Source organism: Doryrhamphus excisus, linkage group LG9 (genome assembly GCF_037039965.1).
Source record: "Doryrhamphus excisus strain RoL-2023G ecotype Guam linkage group LG9, RoL_Dexc_Guam_v1.1, whole genome shotgun sequence".
Taxonomy (NCBI): Eukaryota; Metazoa; Chordata; class Actinopteri; order Syngnathiformes; family Syngnathidae; genus Doryrhamphus; species Doryrhamphus excisus.
Window position 1 is genome coordinate 5,215,821 of NC_136365.1, and position 19,470 is coordinate 5,235,290.

The 19,470-nt window shown below is 39.8% G+C and overlaps 2 protein-coding genes and 1 long non-coding RNA gene across 3 annotated transcripts; 2 read left to right on the forward strand and 1 right to left on the reverse strand.

Moving 5' to 3' along the window:
- Window positions 1-115: 115 nt before the first annotated feature.
- On the reverse strand, window positions 116-6,925 carry fbxo10 (F-box protein 10). Its single transcript, XM_058079641.2, has 11 exons — window positions 6,597-6,925; window positions 5,748-6,356; window positions 4,573-5,355; window positions 4,214-4,363; window positions 3,844-3,980; window positions 3,230-3,300; window positions 2,610-2,762; window positions 2,187-2,537; window positions 1,798-2,108; window positions 582-769; window positions 116-498 (listed from the first exon to the last, which is right to left on the reverse strand). The coding sequence occupies exons 2-11, from the start codon at window positions 6,330-6,332 to the stop codon at window positions 318-320; spliced, it is 2,910 nt and encodes a 969-aa protein (XP_057935624.2). The 5' UTR covers window positions 6,333-6,356; window positions 6,597-6,925; the 3' UTR covers window positions 116-317.
- Window positions 5,769-18,687, forward strand: LOC144899798 (uncharacterized). Its single transcript, XR_013628097.1, has 3 exons — window positions 5,769-6,281; window positions 18,246-18,332; window positions 18,523-18,687. It is a non-coding gene; the product is annotated as an uncharacterized LOC144899798 (long non-coding RNA).
- cxcl8a (chemokine (C-X-C motif) ligand 8a) lies at window positions 15,222-16,689 on the forward strand. The gene is made up of 4 exons (XM_058079674.2): window positions 15,222-15,743; window positions 15,831-15,963; window positions 16,054-16,140; window positions 16,294-16,689. Exons 1-4 carry the CDS (start codon window positions 15,680-15,682, stop codon window positions 16,304-16,306), a joined length of 297 nt encoding a protein of 98 aa, XP_057935657.1. The 5' UTR covers window positions 15,222-15,679; the 3' UTR covers window positions 16,307-16,689.
- Window positions 18,688-19,470: the final 783 nt, after the last annotated feature.

Here is a 19,470-nt window from a genome sequence, read left to right on the forward strand (position 1 = left end):
GTCACTAGGTAACAATATCAAACTGCATCATTTTAGTGATTAACTTGTTTGCATAATGTAATTTCTCAGTGTTACAGGGAACAGAGGTTGTACAAAAGTTTGAGCCTGGAACAGGTTGATACACTTATTTTATTTTATATGGAAAACTGTATGTTAAAATTAGAGGAACCAGAATCCCGTGTTTGTGCTTGACAATGGAGGTCCAGGATATTTTTGGTGCAATATTACAAATCTATCTTTGAGGCATGTTGAGGGCAGTGAGACGTCGATGTTCATTCTTGGCAAAGTCGCTATAAAGGTTCATGATTAAGTGCTTATCACAGGATAGAGCAGAACATGCTGCCGCTGTGGCAACCATTCTCCACTGTGGCGCTGATCCTGGTTGTCATAGAGATTCCTAGTCGGGAGGGATATTGGGAGGAGGAGAGTCCTGAAGGTGGGCTGGACAGTGGACGAGGGGGTGGGTTTTCCAGAATCCAGGTAGGGACAGAGTTACAGCTGTGGAACAAAACCAAAAAAACCTGGATCAGTGCACATGCCGAGTTGAATACATCCCAGCACATTGTCGGTTGCTTAGTTACCTGCTATTATGTCTTAAAATACTGTTGTTGCGTAACACACAGCTCTTGTTGCCAGGGTTCAAGTGTAAAAGACTTTTTTGGCTTTCCGGGTGTCCCTGGAACAGCTGGTTATCAGATACCACTGCTTTTACTGATCCCAGCACAGCAATGCCACCACCGAGTGCTGGCTGTACACGGTTGTGAAGCACCTGTGGGTGAAAATGAAAACGTGGCAAGTTAGAAAACGTATTATTTACAGTAAAAACAAGTGTGAGTACACCCCTCAGCAGTCAATACTATAGAAAGATTGTATAGATGTACTAGCCATACAGTTATTGTCTACAGTAGCAAGATAATGATATCTTGTCTACAGTTAGGTATGCTAGTAGTAGTGTCATCACCTGGGGCTGCATGAGTGCTGCCAAAACTGGGGACCTGCAGTTATCAAGGGGAAACTTTAAAAAAAATCCCCAAACTCCAAAAGTCTATTCAATTTATATTTAAAATTACCTGTAAAAGTACAATAAATCCGAACAAAATTATAAAGCATGAGTGTCCAAACTTAATTGAAAAATCTTTCCCCAAACAAGCCTGATCTCGGCTTTGTTCTTGATGACAAAGCTATTATTAGTATGCATGACCTTTTTCTGCTTACATTAAGTTTTTTGCTAATTTTTCTATTTTTGCTGCCCCCCCAACTTCTCATAGGTTTTTTGTTTTTAATGACATTATTATAACATTTACCCTAATTTTACTAAATTTTATTTTCCATAACATGACTTAAAAAACATTTTTTATTATTTAATAATTTTATTAATAGTAATATTTAATTAATAGTATGACTATTCATATTTAGTCTATTTTTGTAGAGGGTCAATTGAGCGCCTGTGGGGGAATCTTCACGTGGAGGGAAGGTAGTGGAGCGCTGTTTAACATCCGCCAGTGATGTAGGCATGGAGGAATGGAAGAGAGATTCCAGTAACAACTTGTGCTGCTCTGGTGAATTCCATGGCTAAGAGAATGGCGGTGCTCTCACTAAATATCGACACAACAATCCTATAGAAGCTGTACAGCTTACTACTCTAGCCCCAAGGTAAAACCAAATGTATTTCTATGGTGCTGTCCCTTGAAAAGATACAGTATACTGAAATGGTTGGTGGAATGTGAGGGGCATGTTCACTGTTGTGACATAATGTAAATCCACATTTTTAGATTTTTTTTTTTTTTTTAGCCGTACCTTGACATCACCGCTTCCACACACTTGAATCCCATATCCGCTGTTTCCAACCACATCATTCTCCAGCATCTGTCCAATTCCAGTGAAGCTGACACCGTGGCCGTTGTTCTCATATATACCGTTACCCCGGAGCTCCACACGACAGTCTTTGTCCACTGTAACGCCCCCTCTGATATTTTCAAGAATGCAGTTGGTTACCAGGCGGGTGAGCTGATTGCTTTGCAGTACGGCAACACCGATGCCCCGGTTATGGTTGACAAGGTTGCTGAAAATGTTGAGTGGCTCACTGGTTTTCACATACAGCCCAACAGCTACACAAAAGCAGTAAAAAAAACAACAACATTATACTGGGGGTGCAAGATTGTTTACTTGTGTATATGGTCAATTACCTCCATTGAAGCTCATACAGTTGCTCTCCATCAGCGCCACACTGATAGAGCGGTGTGCCGAGTGACGCTCATCTTCGCTGTCCATATCGCTCTCCCACGCAAAGAGTTCCCCCTCCTCATGTAGGTTTTCCTGCTCTTCTCTGCCATCTTCCTCTACTACGCCCCTCCTGTCACCGCTGTCTTCTCCATTGATACCTTCGTGCCCTGGCCAGTTCCCGTCCCTGATCTCGATGTTCTCCGGGTCCTTCCTACAGAACACGGCCAAGCCGTACATGCAGTTGTGGGTGATGTAGTTTCCAATGAGCTGCGGGAGGCTAGATGACATAACCCACACGCCGCACCCTTTGTTACCTAATCACACATAAAAGATAGAAAATCTAACATCTGCTCACTTTACAGAAATTCATTCCAGAAATAACATACAGTAGACATGGTTTCCCTCGATGAGTCCACGGCCTCGTTCTCCCACAACAATGCCATCAGAGTAGCCCTGACAGATGTAGTTATTCCTCAGAATGGGGTCTCCCTCTCTGCGGATGTCCACACCTCCCCACTGATTCTCCTTGATGACATTCTCTGGAATTAAAATAAAAAGTATATATTGAGTGTTTTTCATTTGTTTAAGTGATATGTTCAACTAAGCCCAAAATGATTAATACTCCAGCAAGAGTATTACTTTCAAAATTGTCTGATAGAATTCGCAATATTTCTAATTTTGAACATGTATTCATATATACTGTATTCACCCAATATAAGACGATGAGATGAATACAAGACTTTCAAATCCGTTTTTAGAAAATGTATATCTTTAAAAGACAAAAAAAATATATTTCTTAGCTGCTTGACAGTTGTTTGATGACTGCTTCATTGATCACCATGATCTTAAGGAACTTTTTTACATCTTGTGGTGGTATCCTATGTTATTTTTATTCAGATGCAATCCCTTCAAGGAATAAAAACTCACCTTAACTCAAAAGTTGATCCTGGTATGAATAATTTTGGGCTTAAATGTAGATCAGAAAACATCTGAATGCGGGAGTCACCTGTTATCATCCCTCTTCCGTTTTCATTTATAGCGATCCCTGCTGCCTGCCCTTGGAAGATGTGATTCCCGCTAAGACAGAAAGTGAAATACAGGAATGAGGTAACTGAAGAAAGTAAAATAAGTTATTGTAGCTTTTGATAAATGATAAGACCTTTGGATTCAATTTTGATATGCTTTTCTTCGTTCTTTGTTGTAGTTGTATATGTATAACTATAGATATAAGTGGTCTACTGCTACTGATCACAGACTAAAAAGTTTAACATATTCTGACTAAATGAGATGTGAATATCTTTTGTAGACCACAATGGAAATTGGGACTTGTTGACAGAGGTGTGCCCATTTGCTCCCCAAGCACTCCTGGGGTATCCTGGGACCAGATACAGAATCCTGTATCCCTGTGTGCAGACCCCCTTACTCTGACATCTACAATAATATAAGTAATCATAAACCTGATACTGTAAATTTGTATTTCTGGTCTTTTCATGCAAAATTTGTCTTCATGCATTATTTGAATGAAGCACTGAAACGCATTCAAATGCCGCTTTAGTTAAATGGCGTATGATGGCAATTAAAATAAAAGAAATCTGGCATCATCTCAGGTGTTGCACCTACCAGACTACAGGATTCCCACTGAAGAGGATGTACACGCCTGCTTCTTTGTTGTTATAGATCCGGTTGCTTCGAAGTGAGCCCTTTCCATTGCCAAGCACAACAACGCCAGAGCGCAAGCCACTGTGTATTCTGTTACACTGAGGAATAAAACAAAAAAGAAGTTGGGTAATACAAGTGTAAAGCTGACTTTAAAAGTGTAATTTAATGTCTAGAGGACTCTAATAATGTTAAAAGTCGTATGTAGAAGGTCTTAGACAGGTTTTCTATGCTCTAAATATGGAAATATTTAATTTATAAATAAGGAATCTTACTTGTCACGGCTTGGTCTAGAACAAATTAACCACAATAAACGATTCGTATTGACAGTTACCACAATGATGGGGTTAGCGCCTTTCCTGATGTCCACCCCGGCCTCCCCGTTTGAGTGGATGTCATTTTCAGCAATGAGTCCCTGAGCCGACAGACGCAGGAACACGCCTGATGCTCGGCACTCGCACACCTCGTTCCGCCGCATCACTATCTGTGAAAGAGGTTAACAGAAGAGATCAGGTAAGAAGAAATAGAAGCTTAGCCAATTATGATCTGAGCTAATTCCATTAATTACCATAAATTGTAAAGTAAATGATCACGCAGGCATTGTGGATCATGGTGACGTTCTGAGGTCAGTAAATATACTTTTAACAGAATCCTGTAACAAATTATGTTCAAGGTAAGATTGATTGTACTTACTATAGAGTTCTGGATGCATCTAACCCCATAGTTCAGACAACGGAAAACATTGTCCTCCAGTCGAGCTTGACCGTAGTTAGACAAATGGACTCCTCCCTTCCCCTCCCTGAAGAGACAACGGCGGATGATGCAGCCGAGAGTGGACGTCACAAACATCTGAGCCTCGGGGTCCCGCTCAAGTTCTTGCTGGATAGTGAGGGGTTCCGGAGTTGAACATGGGGGAATCGGGGAGGAGGCTGATGGCAAGGATCCATCTGGACGTGCCTTCAATAAGTGGGACAGGCCATGGTTGTCATATGGGATTTTGTAATCCAGTGTTAATGGGTTTTTAGTTCTTTCTCCATCCTTGCTCCCCTCCTCTTCACCGTCACTCCAGCTATCTTTAATCACTGTGCCCTGCCCTGGTCCTTCCACTGCGGTTTCCCTCTGCCAGTTCTCCATACGTATGTGCTCCTTTTTAACACCAGTATCAGAACCTGTGGAATTCCCTCTATGGGGGCTGATTTTAATAACCTCACACGGTGAGAATGTCCTAGCCAGGGCGGCCATATATTTACAAGCCCAGTTCTTTTCAGACACCGGCGGACCTTCCACAGTCACAGAAGCTGTGTCACTCCCTGAGAAATCACAGCTATCCAGTAAGCTGAGGGCCACGCCAAGCAAGTGCACTGAGCTGCCCTTTGAGAAGGAGCAAAAGCGAGCCTGGCAAGTCCCAGGCCCGCGGACTTGTAGCTGAGACCCCTCAAAGTTACAGTTGTCGATTTGGACATGACCCCATGACGTCTAAAGAAAACAAGAACAAAAAAAAAAACACACATTAGACTGACATCGCTGACAGATGTGGAAACACATCTTATTAGCATTAAAGCTACATACACAAAACATGACTCATTAGAGCTTATTAAAAGTACTTTTAAAATATCTAAGGCTAGATTTCAGCAAACACATATCCAATACACTATTCAATCTTTGAGGCTTTTTGAAATTAAGTTGAAAATACTACATAATATAGAACCTTTAAGAGAAGTGATGTGCAAGAATTTTCTTCCCCCCAAAATGTAAGAAACCACTATTTTTAGCCAAATCATGCAGATGTACCTAACATTGCAGCTGGTGACTGCATTGAATATGTCTGATGCGCCTGATGATAATTAATCCAAAAAACAAATCCTCACCTTGTAGACCACAGTGGAGAACCAAGGTGGCATGAAGACCAGATTACACAACCTGGCAGTTGGACACTGCTGCTCCAGGCACACCAGGACGGCAACTTCACCCAGTGTACCCAGTCCAACCAACTCCACAGGCACTTTCAGGGCCACCTCGGCCTGCTCTTCATACACCCCTGGATGGAGAACCAATCGATCGTAAGGCCCCGCCACTCCAAGAGCTCCTCTCAGGGTCTCAAACTCAAACCCAGCGCCCACATGCCAAATCCTGCGGTCTTTCCTGCGCCTAAATAAAAGCAAGCAAGCTGACGACTGGTGCTCGGGTCCATTTTGAGTCCAGGTGCGGGTGGCCAGGGCGTGCTGCTTCAGGGCCTCCCTCCACGACGGGGGCTCCAAGTGAGGCTGACTGGGCCAGTTGGGGTGTCGGCACTCTGGGCAGCCGAGGCACAGCTGCCTCCAGCGGGTATTGTCCAGGGAGAGGACCAGCTCCCTCCAGGCGCGACATACCTGGCAGCAGCGACCCAGGTCGGCGAGAGGCAGGTATGCTAAAACAACCCTCCACAACTCCACTGGGAGGCTGCCCACCTCCATGACAGCAGGGCCGGGGTGGCACACCTGGAGACACACGCGTAAACAGGAAACCGTTAACGTCAAGACGGCGAGACAAATGGGCTGATATTACAACATTAAAACGTATTATGAATAATTCATATTGTTTAGACGGAAAGAAAAGACACTACCAGTGGATTATTTATCTGATGCTAATCGAGCGACTAAGCTAGCAAGCTAGTTAAAAGTCAACCGTGCTAACTAAAGTTAACATCATGGCACCGTTAGGAAAGTCTATCCCTTTACCTTTTGTTTCACCGCCTAACCATATTTTGATTCAAATTATCGATTCAACATGCCGGAGCAAGCCGTCTCCGTGAGGACTTGAGTCCACAGATGCTTTCCAGAGTTGAAAACAAAGCAGGCAGGCTGTTGTTGATGCGCCATGCTAGCAGAGTTGAGAAGATAAGAATGAGTCCTCCTCCTCCTCCTCCTCCTCCTTGGAGAGTCGCTCTCCCTGGTTGAAGTGTCACAACACGGCGACAGCGTCATCTTCCGCTTTGTGATGTCCACCAAGCTCCTAAAATGCTCCTAAATGTACAGTATGTCGCTACAGTAAATCTGGTGCTATGTTATTGATGTGCTACTGTCAGAGATGCGAGCATTCATCAAAGTTCATTGGTGTATCTTGGTGTATCTAATGAGCATTTTTGTGCAAACAAAGTGGAAATACATTTGTTAGGTAAAATAAAACGTCAAGTTTATAAGAAAAAACAACCACATACTGTACTTATTGAGTAAAAATTATCACAGAAAAAAATTCTTACTACCTTCTTATATTTCTCAGTTTTAGTACAACTACAATTAAGTAGGCATGTATTTTTTTACATATAAGTTACCAAATTATCCATTATTCAAATTATACTACAAATAAGACTACTTCACTGTAACAAAAATTAATGCTGTATTTTATGACATAGTGTAGAATTATTATTGATTTGTAGAAATATAGCGGTATAGAAAATGGATGGATGAATAGATAGTAATGTGGTACATTTTCACACAGCTGAAATAAGGCACGAAATATGTTAAATATTAAATGAACACAAACCATAACACACCACAGTAAATGGAGTAAGTAAACATTAAAAATAATCATCTGAAATAATTATTTGCTTCACTTTTGCATACAATTGAGTTCTCTGCTGGACAAAATAATTATGTATTTCATGACATGCATCTTTTTACCAGGAGGTGGCGATATTTTTCTACTATTGTGGCTTTATTACTGCTATTACTACGACTGCTACTACTACTACTACTACTACTGCAATATGATGAACAAGATCACATTATAATTAACTGAGACACTGTACACACTCCCACATTTTGTAAAACGTCAGAAGGAGGAAAGCAATAATGTTTATTCTTTCACAGGTTAATTAGTAACGTACTTCCTGGAAACTTGTCATTGATATAGTGGCTCATTAGGCTGACTTCCTTGTTGCCAGTATGAGAGTGAATGGCTATTTATCTGTACCTGCCCAGTAATTGACTAGCAATCCTGAAGAGAATAAACTGAAGAGAATATGCATGTATGAATGGAAAACACTATAAATCAATGAACCTTTTCTCCCATGAAACTGTTTCCCACCAGACTTGTGGCTTTTGGCGATTTAATAAACTGTAGTGTATGAACTTGAACTCCAGAATTTCCGTAATTACTGTAAATGCTGTAATTATGTGCCAGGGTATATCAGTAGTTATTTACATGTACAGCTCTAGACATATCTAAGAGACCACTGCAAAATTATCACTTTCTCCAAATTTACTATTTAGCTATTAGTTTTAGAATGAAAGAGTACAACCACTGACAAAATTACTCCAAAATTACATTCATTCATTCATTTTCTACCACTTTTCCTCACGAGGGTCGCGGGGGGTGCTGGAGCCTATCCCAGCTGTCTTCCGGCGAGAGGCGGGGTACACCCTGGACTGGTCGCCAGCCAATCACAGGGCACATATAGACAAACAACCATTCACACTCACATTCATACCTATGGACAATTTGGACTCGCCAATTAACCTAGCATGTTTTTGGAATGTGGGAGGAAACCGGAGTACCCGGAGAAAACCCACGCATACACGGGGAGAACTCCACACAGAGATGGCTGAGGGTGGGAATTGAACCCTGGTCTCCTAGCTGTGAGGTCTGCGCGTTAACCACTAGACCGCCGTGCCACCCCCAAAGTTACATATAAAAATAAATTCCTGATCAAAGGAAAAAGTGGTAGAAAATGAATCAATTTTAAAGAGCAGTTGAAAAAAGCAAGAATTACATTTTGCACTGTTGGATCTTAAGGATGTCACTACTTGACAACTTAGTGGTGACGTCTGACAAGAGGCTCTCCTTGGATGTGGAAAACCACAGCATTTTGTATGACACCTCCCATCCGAAAAAGGCGAAAATATGGGTACCGATAGCTAGCTTACACTAGAGTACTAGAGCAAGTCATTTTGTAATGTGTAATTAATGTACACAAAAATTTCCTCACTCCACTTATCCTCACGAGGGTCGCGGGTGTGCTGGAGCCTATCCCAACTGTCTGGACTGGTCGCCAGCCAATCACAGGGCACATATAGACAAACAACCATTCACACTCACATTCATACCTATGGACAATTTGGAGTCACCAATTAACCTAGCATGTTTTTGGAATGTGGGAGGAAACCGGAGTACCCGGAGAAAACCCACGCACAGGGAGAACTCCACACAGAGATGGCAGAGGGTGGAATTGAATTCGGGTCTCCTGGCTGTGTGGCCTGCGTACTAACCACTTAGTAGCTGTGACCCTTTCGATGTGTCACTTATTATTTCAGTCATAAAAAAAGCCTTGATACCCTTAAGTGCTGTGTATCCAAGTGACTCTCAACGAGTAGACTTAAAAGTATGTGCATATATAAGTTGTGTCAAGGCAGCAAACCTGTCTGGGCCCGATGTTTGACGTCAGGTGGAATGCAAGTTGGGCAGCCTCCTCTCCTCTCTGCATACCCCTACTCAAAGTCTGGAACTTGACTCCTCCTGCTGCTGTTTGCAAATCCCAAAAAGTTTGCAACATTTCCTGAAATCCCCTCCGGCTGATCATCAGTCTTTGTTGAGCGTGTCATGACTTCCTCATGTTTCCTCGCTCTGAATACAAATAATAATAAAAAAGTTGACACAATGCAGGTTTTTGTATATAGTATATGATTACAGTAATGTATATCAGTTCTCATGATGTACAGTAAATCTCACATATTAGTTTACCTCTTGCCTGTAAAGAAAGAAAAAAAAAAAACGTGACTGAAGCATAAACAATGTGAGAGCTGTGATTCATACCAGATTTTCCCAGCCTCAATCTCATAAACTCTGTTTGTCTTCTTGAAGGCAGTATCGGCTTCTTATCTATGCACTAGGCAGATTATATTCACTAAAAAGGCAAACTGAATGTAATTGTACAACTCAAAAACCCAAAACCCAAGTTGTACTTATATGCTGCCTGCTTATTGCACAGTGGAGTGTTTCGGTATGTAAAATTGGAGTATGCGCTGCAGAGCTACTGTCAGCAATTAGCACTCTCTGCATCATCAAACATCAAAATCAAAAATGTACAAATTTGCACACAGAAAAATGCATCAGGATGTCTTAATTTTGTCCTCAGATAGATTTAGTGTATAGCTTTCATATTCAAGGACAATGGCTATAAAAGCCACCAAATTAATACACACTATTTATAACAATGTAAGACAAGTGAGAAATCACTCAGAATGCCTGAATGGCTCCAGGTTCACTGTGTCAACCTGATAATTTAGACAAGAGTCAAATGTTGTGTAGTTAAAGGAAAAGTGCACTTTTTTCATATCCTTATGTGAGACATGAACACACGTCTTTCTCCTTTCTGTGCATTCTAAAGATATAAAAACAGCTAAAAAGAGGCAGGTAATTAATGCACATAGCGCTAAGCACCTATTCTGTCTACAAAGCCCGCAATTAAAACACCTCCAAAAAGCGCCAAGAACATTTTATATACATGGCGTGATCATGTAGTAACAGGCACATTCATGAGAACGTACAGTATTTTGCCGTACTTTGGTCATTTTAAGCGTTACCGGAACATTTTTCCTGGACGCATTGATTTCACATAACACCATAGAAATTAACGCTACACCTTGCTTTCACTTTTTCCAATTTCAAAAACAAAAACAAAGTAGCAGGGGCGGCAGCTCTAATATGTGGCGCTGTGAGTGAGTGTGTGGTGAAGCTCGTCGGTGTGGTGAGGTGTCACTATGCCAGAAAAGTAATTCCTCTGTGCGAGTGCCAACAATGAGAATTTCACTGTAACTTGGTTAATAGGCAGGTCACATGATATACATGAAGTACTGTTGGCGATTTTTGGAGATTTTTTCAGAAGGCTTTATAGTTAAATTTAACAGTTGTGTCCCATTATGTGCATTCTTAGCTGTCTATTTTTAGCTGTTTTTATATTTTTAGAAATATATATCTTTAGTTGTTATATTACAGAATAGTGATATAAGTGTGTTCATGTTTCTCATAAGGATTGCAGCTGATGGGCAAAATAAAAAAAATGTCTAGTTTTCCTTTAAATATATATTGCATCATAATGTTTCAAGAGAAAATGTACAACATTGGTGTAAAATGTCATTTTGGCTGTGAAAGGTGTAATTTAAGAACATGCCACTTTTGTGGCGCCTCCAGCTGCATGCACGCATGCAGAGTGCAGACTGCAGAAATTACTAAATATTAAGTGAAGGGAAGTGAAATCCTCACATTGGGCTGCATAACCAACAGTCAACTTACTGCATACTTGGGAATCACAAAAAAACCTCGCAGATTCTGATTACAATCTACATGCTTTTTTTGCCCCCATAGCTCTACCAATTACCTCGGGGCAATTGATCAACATTTTTATTTCATCATCATTCCTGACATGCTGACACATGCAGAGGTACAGGAGAGGTCATATCAAACTCATTATTTAACTTCATGTGTAACAGTGCCAACTAAAGTACACTACATTGCTGATGACAAATTGCAAGAATTTACATTTTGCACTGTTGGATCTTCAAAATGCAAAAAGAAGAAATGGGAGTGAGACAAACATTTTGAGTAAAGAATTTATTGCAAACTGCATTAAAGTGAAATATGCTGTTTATCAGTTGATCAAAGGTTTAAGACCTCAGACTTTAAAAGCAAAAATCTTGACAAAAATTATGTAATTTTCTGTCAGGTATTCACACTGGCATGGTTTCTTGATGGCAAAGGCAAAAAAGCTTTCTCTCTTTGAATGCAAGGCCTCTTGCAGCTCACCATTACTGCTATGGATGCATGATGTTGGATGCATTATTAAAGATCCTGGGGGTTATGGAACAAAAATGTCAAGTGGTAGACCCCAAAAAATGTCACAAGCCCTGAGCTGAAGGACACGGGACCATCCTCAGCCCAAATTAATGTATTTGGACGGTATTTGGAATTTAGACAAGAGCGCCAAACATTGAAGTTGTGGAAGAAAAATGGAACAATGGTGCTTCAGGTTAAGAAGCGGGGTGGGGGGACAATGGCAGCTGACTATTTGGAAATGTTGCAATGGGCATCCCTCATGATTGAAAGCCCTCGTCTGTGTGGTAATGGCTGAATTTTTCAACAGGACAATGCTGCAGTTCACAATACCCACCAGACAAAGACGTTTTTTCAGAGGAATAGCATCACTATTTTGGACCATCCTACGTGTTCCCCTGATCTAAATCAAATTGAGAACATTTGGAGATGGATGGCAAGTCATCAAGCGTGCCTAAACTCCTTAAGGTCCAACAGTGCAAAATACAGATATTCCTGATTTTTATCCATTTTCCAAATATATCGAATAATGTCTCTGTTTTTGTACACTGTCTCAGTTATTGTGTGGTCAAACATTGCGCCTAACAAACTATTATGTTTGCCCGCGTATCATTCTGCGGAATTGAGTGGTCAACTGATTGTCCCAAACGTTGTGCTCGAACTAGCACACAAACATTACTCTCTAATTCCTGTAATTCTATTCAAGTGTTTTTAAACCATGAGCCATGTTTATGAGAGGAAGCCTCAATGAATTGATCTTGAGTAAGACATGTTTTCCAAATTTAAGTGCATTTCCGCTGCAGTGGGAAAGTTTTGGCTGAGGTCAATGGGAAGTTTTGGTATGTATCACGTTGCCAAATGGGATGTCACAACAACTGCAAGTGTGTGTCATTTATTGCTGAACTATGAAATGAACCATATGTTGCATATTTGTTCCTATCATGCGCACAATTCTAAAACTACACAAGGGAAAAGTGTTAGAATCTGACTTGTTGCACTGAAGATATTTAGCTAATTTAAGCTAATGAAAGACTCAATTTCCTTCCTCACTTACAGATTTCCTTTTTCAGTGAATAGAGAAAAAAAGCACCAAATCCAGCACCTTGTAAAAGTTGCTCCATACTTCCTGCTGAAGCATGATAGATGACTCAATGACAGCAAGCTGACGTGTGCTTCAGATAGCCGAGTTTGCGTCAGTCCTCACATTTAGGAAGTGGTCCATTTGGCATGACTTCTATCATGTCATCTAGAAATCACAACATTTAATGTCTTGTCATGCTTGGAGGCTTTTACTTTTTTGTGTCAGACGATCGTCATCATCGGTGATCACTTCCTATCCTGGGTTCATATGTGCATTGCCACATGCAATCATGGTATATGCATTGTTCATTGGGATTACACTTCAAATATTTAGACTAAAGATGGATTGCGGTTGCCCCTTAATAAAAAAAAGGCAAAGACCCAATCATGTAGGGTGCTTTGTTTCAGCACTTGATTCAGGAGAATGATACAGTACAGGGCAAATGGACTGGTTTGTTACATGGTCTATTGCACATGTGTTGACAGAGGGCCAGGTTTTCTTTCCAACCAGTTTCTCCAGCAGGTGATTTAATTGGTGAGCTCCTTCACTCAAACCAAAGGAGGGTTAATCATTAAAAGAAAACCTGCAACGTCTTGGCCCTCCATGGCATGAGTTTGACACCCCTGGTAAATTATGATAATTAAGATGGTCTATGAAAAGCTGTGAAATATTTGGGCGGAAATGTTATACAAAACCTGTGGTTTGATTATTTCCATTTTTGTTAACTGTCATACACGTATAAAAATAGCTCTTATTGTTAAAATGTAAAAACAATAAATCACAGATGTATCATAAATTATGTCAGGTGCAGATTTGTATATCTCACCTTTTAATTTGACCTTCTATATTGTCACACAAGTGTAAAAAGAAGTTAGCGGCTATTACTTGTATAATGTTAAAATGACAACCATGAGTTTGAATTACTTTCAAATGTATTTTTCTTCTTTTAAATACACTTTGTTGAGCCTTGTCATTCTTTTGGAATAAAAAAAAAATCCACAAAAAAGCCAAATAAAAAGAAAACACTTTGATGTTGAGTTCTCTCGTGATTTCAAACTACAGTTTTGTGTAACTTGACAGGCGTATTTTACAAAATGTTAATTGTTTAGTGTATATGCATCATGCTACAATAAAGGATAATCGTGTTGATAAGTTACATTTACAGCTTGTACTTTTTTTTAAACCATGTTAATACAAAAAGCCATCTTTGTTTTTATGGCTAAATGGTAATTGGGAATTTGATGCCTGCAACACGTTTCAAAGAAAGTAGGACAACTAAAGTGTGGGAAAATTGTGGCGGGCTCAAATAACACCTATGCAAGGTTTAGCAGGGTTACAGATGAATTGTTAACCAGTTGTATTGGTATAAAAGAGTTTTTGACAAGCAGCAACAACAACAATGGATGGTTGAGATGCTCACTTCTTTGTGTGTCTTGTCTTTGTGCTGTCTCTGTTTTGAACATGCTTAAAAGGTACAAATTACATTTTTTGATATATAAGAAATAGGGCAGTCAATCGATAAAAAGATTTGATCGTGATGAATCGCATTTATCCACATTTAACTCACAATTAATCACTTTTAATCGCAGATAGAAGTTTTTATCTATAATAAGTAGATTTTTTTTTATTTTATGTAAAAGGATATCAATTTCGGAACTATGGGCCATTATTTAAAACAATACAGTCAACAAGCATATTTCTGTATTACTATTTTTCTTTATTATTCACATATTACTGCAGAATCTAATTCAAGTTAAATGGACGACAACATGATGAAAGTACTTGTTGTGAAAGGCATTAAGGAACTGGACACATAATGAAGATGATATCATCTTGGCGATGAGGAAATTAAAGACTTGACGTAGTTGTAAGTCAACAACAATGCACAATAAAAACTTCACAATGACAAGACAAATTCAACAATATGAGAAACACATTTAATTCATTGATTCTGATCAATAAGATATTGCTTAATTTATATCCAAAAATGACTTATGAATTGTGTGATTCAGTCAACATGTTTACTCTAGTATTCATATATTTATTCTTATTTATTTTTCAATAGTTTCTTCCTTTTCCTTAACACAAAACTCCATTATGTGTCTTTATATTTTTCAACGCCTTCCTTTGTTTTCACACAGAAGAAAATGTAAATGCAAGCAAGCAAACATATAAAAGTTATAGTATGAAGGAAATATCAGTAATATACATAGAAAAGAGATATATAGGAGTCAATAATCTGCTTCTTCCGACTCCTTTTCAGAAGATCAGAATTGTGCAAATGTAAGCTTGTCATTGAGAAATATATGTTGAACAATAACTTATGATATTTATTTAATATTGTCATACACATGTACATCTCTATTTGTTGAAAGTTCTGACTACATCAGTATGAAATAGAAATCATTTGTGAGTTGATCAATATGTACAGTATGTACGTATGACCGCGGTCTGAGCAACTTCAAAAATTCAAAAGCCGTAAAAAGTATCATACATTCCTATCACATATGCCAGTGGATTACAAATATGTAGTCATTGTGTTTTCCAAATGATCATTCTTAATCAATGACAAATACTGATCGATGAGTGTATGTCATAAAGTTGACCTGTCAGGTTCTCAAACAGCCTTATTCGCTTCTTCACCGTGTAAATTCCCACTCGGCTGCCAAACAAACCCATCTTGCGCAACACCTGCATGTGAGGTGACTCATGCTTGCCTCCTATAAAAGACCAAGACTCTCCTCTTTAGCGCTAGATTCAAACAGCAGAGCTCCAAAGCAGCTGAGAAAAGGGAAAAGCAAAGAGAGAAGGAAGTACGACAAGGCTCCACAGTTACTTCTTCAGCCAATCTACTGAAACACTGCTGCATTTTTTTAATACTTTGAGCTATTGTAGCATTTGTCTAACTGCAAAATGATGAGCAAAGTGATCCTCAGTGCTTTGGTTGTCCTCCTGGTCTCTGTAGCCATCAGTGAAGGTAAGGTTACTGACTTACTATATATTGTATTGTGTCTATGGAATTGTTGCATATTCAGACATGCTCATTTTTTACCACCCATTGCAGGAATGACTCTGAGAAGCTTGGGAGTGGAGCTGCACTGCCGCTGCATCCAGACGGAGAGCAAACGCATCGGACGGCACATTGAGAAAGTGGAGCTCATTCCCGCCAACTCCCACTGCGAAGAGACAGAGATCATGTAAGAACTTCACATTTCTTGAATGTAACCTCAAAAGGATTGTCCGTCCGAGTTATGCATGTTTCTGATGGCTTTTCTGCATCTTTGCAGTGCTACACTTAAAAGGACCGGTCAAGAGGTGTGCCTTGATCCTGAAGCTCCCTGGGTGAAGAGGGTCATTGAGAGAATCCTTGAGAAGTAAGTCTTCTTACTCCTTTTACCAATCAATATTCACACAATTACACCTTAAAAGAGCTTAAAAAATAAAACAAGAGACAATTTGATTATGCATTTGTACTCTACAATTCATAAATGCAGAAGTTTAACAACAAACTTCTCTTCTCCCTGCAGCAAAAGACGCTGAGCTGAAACCTTGCAGAAAACGGGTCATGGGTTCTCTGAGTTTTTTACCAAAACTTGAAGAAATACCAAAAAAGTGTTGCTATAATCAAGAACAACTTAACTTATTTAAACAGTGGAGCAAATGAACAAGCTTACTTGACCAACCCGATGAAGCTATCAAAAGACACACTATATGTTTGTATCAAACATGTTATTTATTGTCAAGTACGCACTTGTTTGAATATCACTCCTGTGCTGCTGTGTTGCAGCCACACTGGCTGTTATGAACTGTTACTATTCTTGTTGCTTTAACTTATGTTTTAACATATTTAATGGTGTATTTATGAATGCATATTTATGAATCTGAATGCACTGTATTTTTCCACTTCAATCTGTTGATTAATAATAAAAGAATATTTAAATACATTTATTATTAGTCTTTTTCCTCTGTTATCAGGTAACAAAATTTCACCTTCTGAAACAACCAACTATATATTAACCATATAACACTGCAGATGTAATTAAAAAGCGACTACATTCACAAGGCTAATAATGCAAAATGTAGGCTTTCTAACTAAATATGGTTTTGATGCATTTGATGCAGTGCAGCAATAATTAACATTCTTAATTTAATACCTCCCTGACACCTCCATCTCCATTTTCTATACCACTTATCTTCCGTGGGGGTATGCTGGAACCTATCCCAGCTGATTTAGGGTTAGAGGCGGGTGTATACACTGAACTGGTCGTCAGCCAATCGCAGCTGTGTTATGATGTGGTTCTGAATTGTGCTGACATTTTATTCTTGACTATGCCATATTTATAAGTTACCAACCTAAGATGAATATGTTTTTTTCTGGAAACATTTTTGAAGAGGAAATGCACATTGCAAGAAGCACACAAAAATATATTTTTTAATATGTGCATTTGCTAATGCTGAATTGAGAATATGCAGAGATCCACTATATTATACTAATATTGCTTACATCCACCAGGGGGCAAACTTGCAAGGTATCTCGGGGTGGCTCATAGACAGTGGTGTAAAAAAAGTGTTTGCCACCATTCTGATTTATTTTTTTGTTTTTTGTTGTTTGTCACACTTAAGTATTTCAGATCATCAAACAAATGTAAATAGGCTTATATATAAGCCTTTTAACTGGTTGGGACAGTCATCTTTGCAGAATTGTTGTCATTCAGCCACACCAGAGGGTTCCTTTTTAGCATGATCCAGCTTTTTGAGGTTATGCTTATGGACTATAGGACACTCCAAAGTCTTCTTTTTTTGTTGTTCAGCCATGGAGAGGTGGACTTGCTGGTGTGTTTTGGATCATTGTTTTGCTGCACAACTCAAGTTCGTCACATTGTCCTTCGGGATTTTTTTGGTAGACAGCAGAATTCATTAGTCTTCTGCAGGTCCAAAAGCACCTTCCAAAAAGTTAAAGCGTTTGTCTCATCAGACCACTGAGTATTTTCCCAAAGTTCTTGGGGATCATCTAAATGTTTTCTGACAAAATTGAAGCAAGCCTTAATGTTTTTTTTTTTTTGTTCTGCAGTGGTTTTTGTCTTGGAACTCTGCCATGGAGGCCGTTTTTGCTCAGTGTCTTTCTTATGGTGCTGTCATAAAAACTGAGGGAAGTGAGACCTCCGGTTCTTTGGACTTTGTTGTGGGGTCTTTTGTGACCTCTTGGATGAGCCATCACTGTGCTCTTGGGGTCATTTTTGGTTCACAACTGTTCCATGTTTTTGCCATTTGTGGATAATGGTTCTCACTGTGGTTCGCTGTGTTCAGCTGTATTGTCATTGACTAATATTTGAGTTGTTTTAATGAGCTCAAAACTGTAAATGTGACAAAAATACAGAATAATAACAAATGTATTATTATTATTTATTTGGCAGTTCAGCTTTGCAACAGAATCTCTCCACGTTAATATTGAATATGTTGTTTTTGTACTGTGTTAAAGGAACTGTATGCAGTGAGTTCCCCAGCTGCCTAGAGGGTGCCAACACTCAAATGTGCTCTAAGGTGTATATCCTGCCCGGTTTCCTGAGTAAGTAATCTACACCAAAGGCAACACACTCCAGCACATTAGTTGTGTTTTTTGTCAGCAACTGATAGCAATTTGGCTAAGTTTAGCTGCTAATGTTTGCTTCCCTTGAATGTATAAACAATCATAACAACAGCATAACTGCATATTTTCTATTGCCTGTCTAAGACTGCTTCTGTGTGTGTACTTGCAGGGACTGCCCTCTCTAAATGTAGAACACGTTCTGTGCATATAGGGCCACCTTCTGCTCGAGGGGACACCACATTTTCAGAGTAGCGCATGTGTGCAATGGATGCGCTACCGTGAGGCAGAGAAGGGAAAAGAGACTTGTAATCTGACCGCACAATTATTGACCGCACTTGACATCTGACCAATCAGAGATGTGCGCGTGCAGGCAGGCTCCCAGAGCTACAGAAGGTGAGATTTCAACATGTCATCCATTCCACATCACGAATCGTGAGCAAGCAAGAGAAACAAAGGAAAAACACGAGTAAAATACTTGAAAGTGAGTATGTTGTTGAAATAAAACTTTGTAGCATAACACCTAAACTGCAACTCCTTAGATAGGAAACCTTGTCTGCTTTGTGTCTAGACCAGAGAATAGCATTTTTCCAGCGGAAATATGTATGTATTTTTCCATTATAATACATACTGTATATATCTTTATGTCAATTTGTTTTTAAAGTGTTTTCCACTGGGAGGACAATAAGGTGTTCCCAGGCCGGATGTGAGACATAAACTCTCCAGCATGTCGTTTGCCCCAGGGCCTTGTCCTGGCTGGGCATGCCCAGAACACCTCACCATGCAGGGAGGTGTCTGGGACGCATCCGGACTAGATGCCCGAGCCACCTCAATAATTGGCTCCTCTTGATGTGAAGTAGCAGCAAAGTTTTTAATAGAATATTTATTTATCTCAGGTTGAATTTGTTTTAGGGTGGCACGGCGATCGAGTGGTTTGCACGCAGACCTCACAGCTAGGAGACATGGGTTCAATTCCACCCTCGGCCCACCTTCTCTGTGTGGAGTTTGCATGTTCTCCCCTTGCGTGCGTGGGTTTTCTCCGGGTACTCCGGTTTCCTCCCACATTCCAAAAACATGCTAGGTTAATTGGCGACTCCAAATTGTCCATAGGTATGAATGT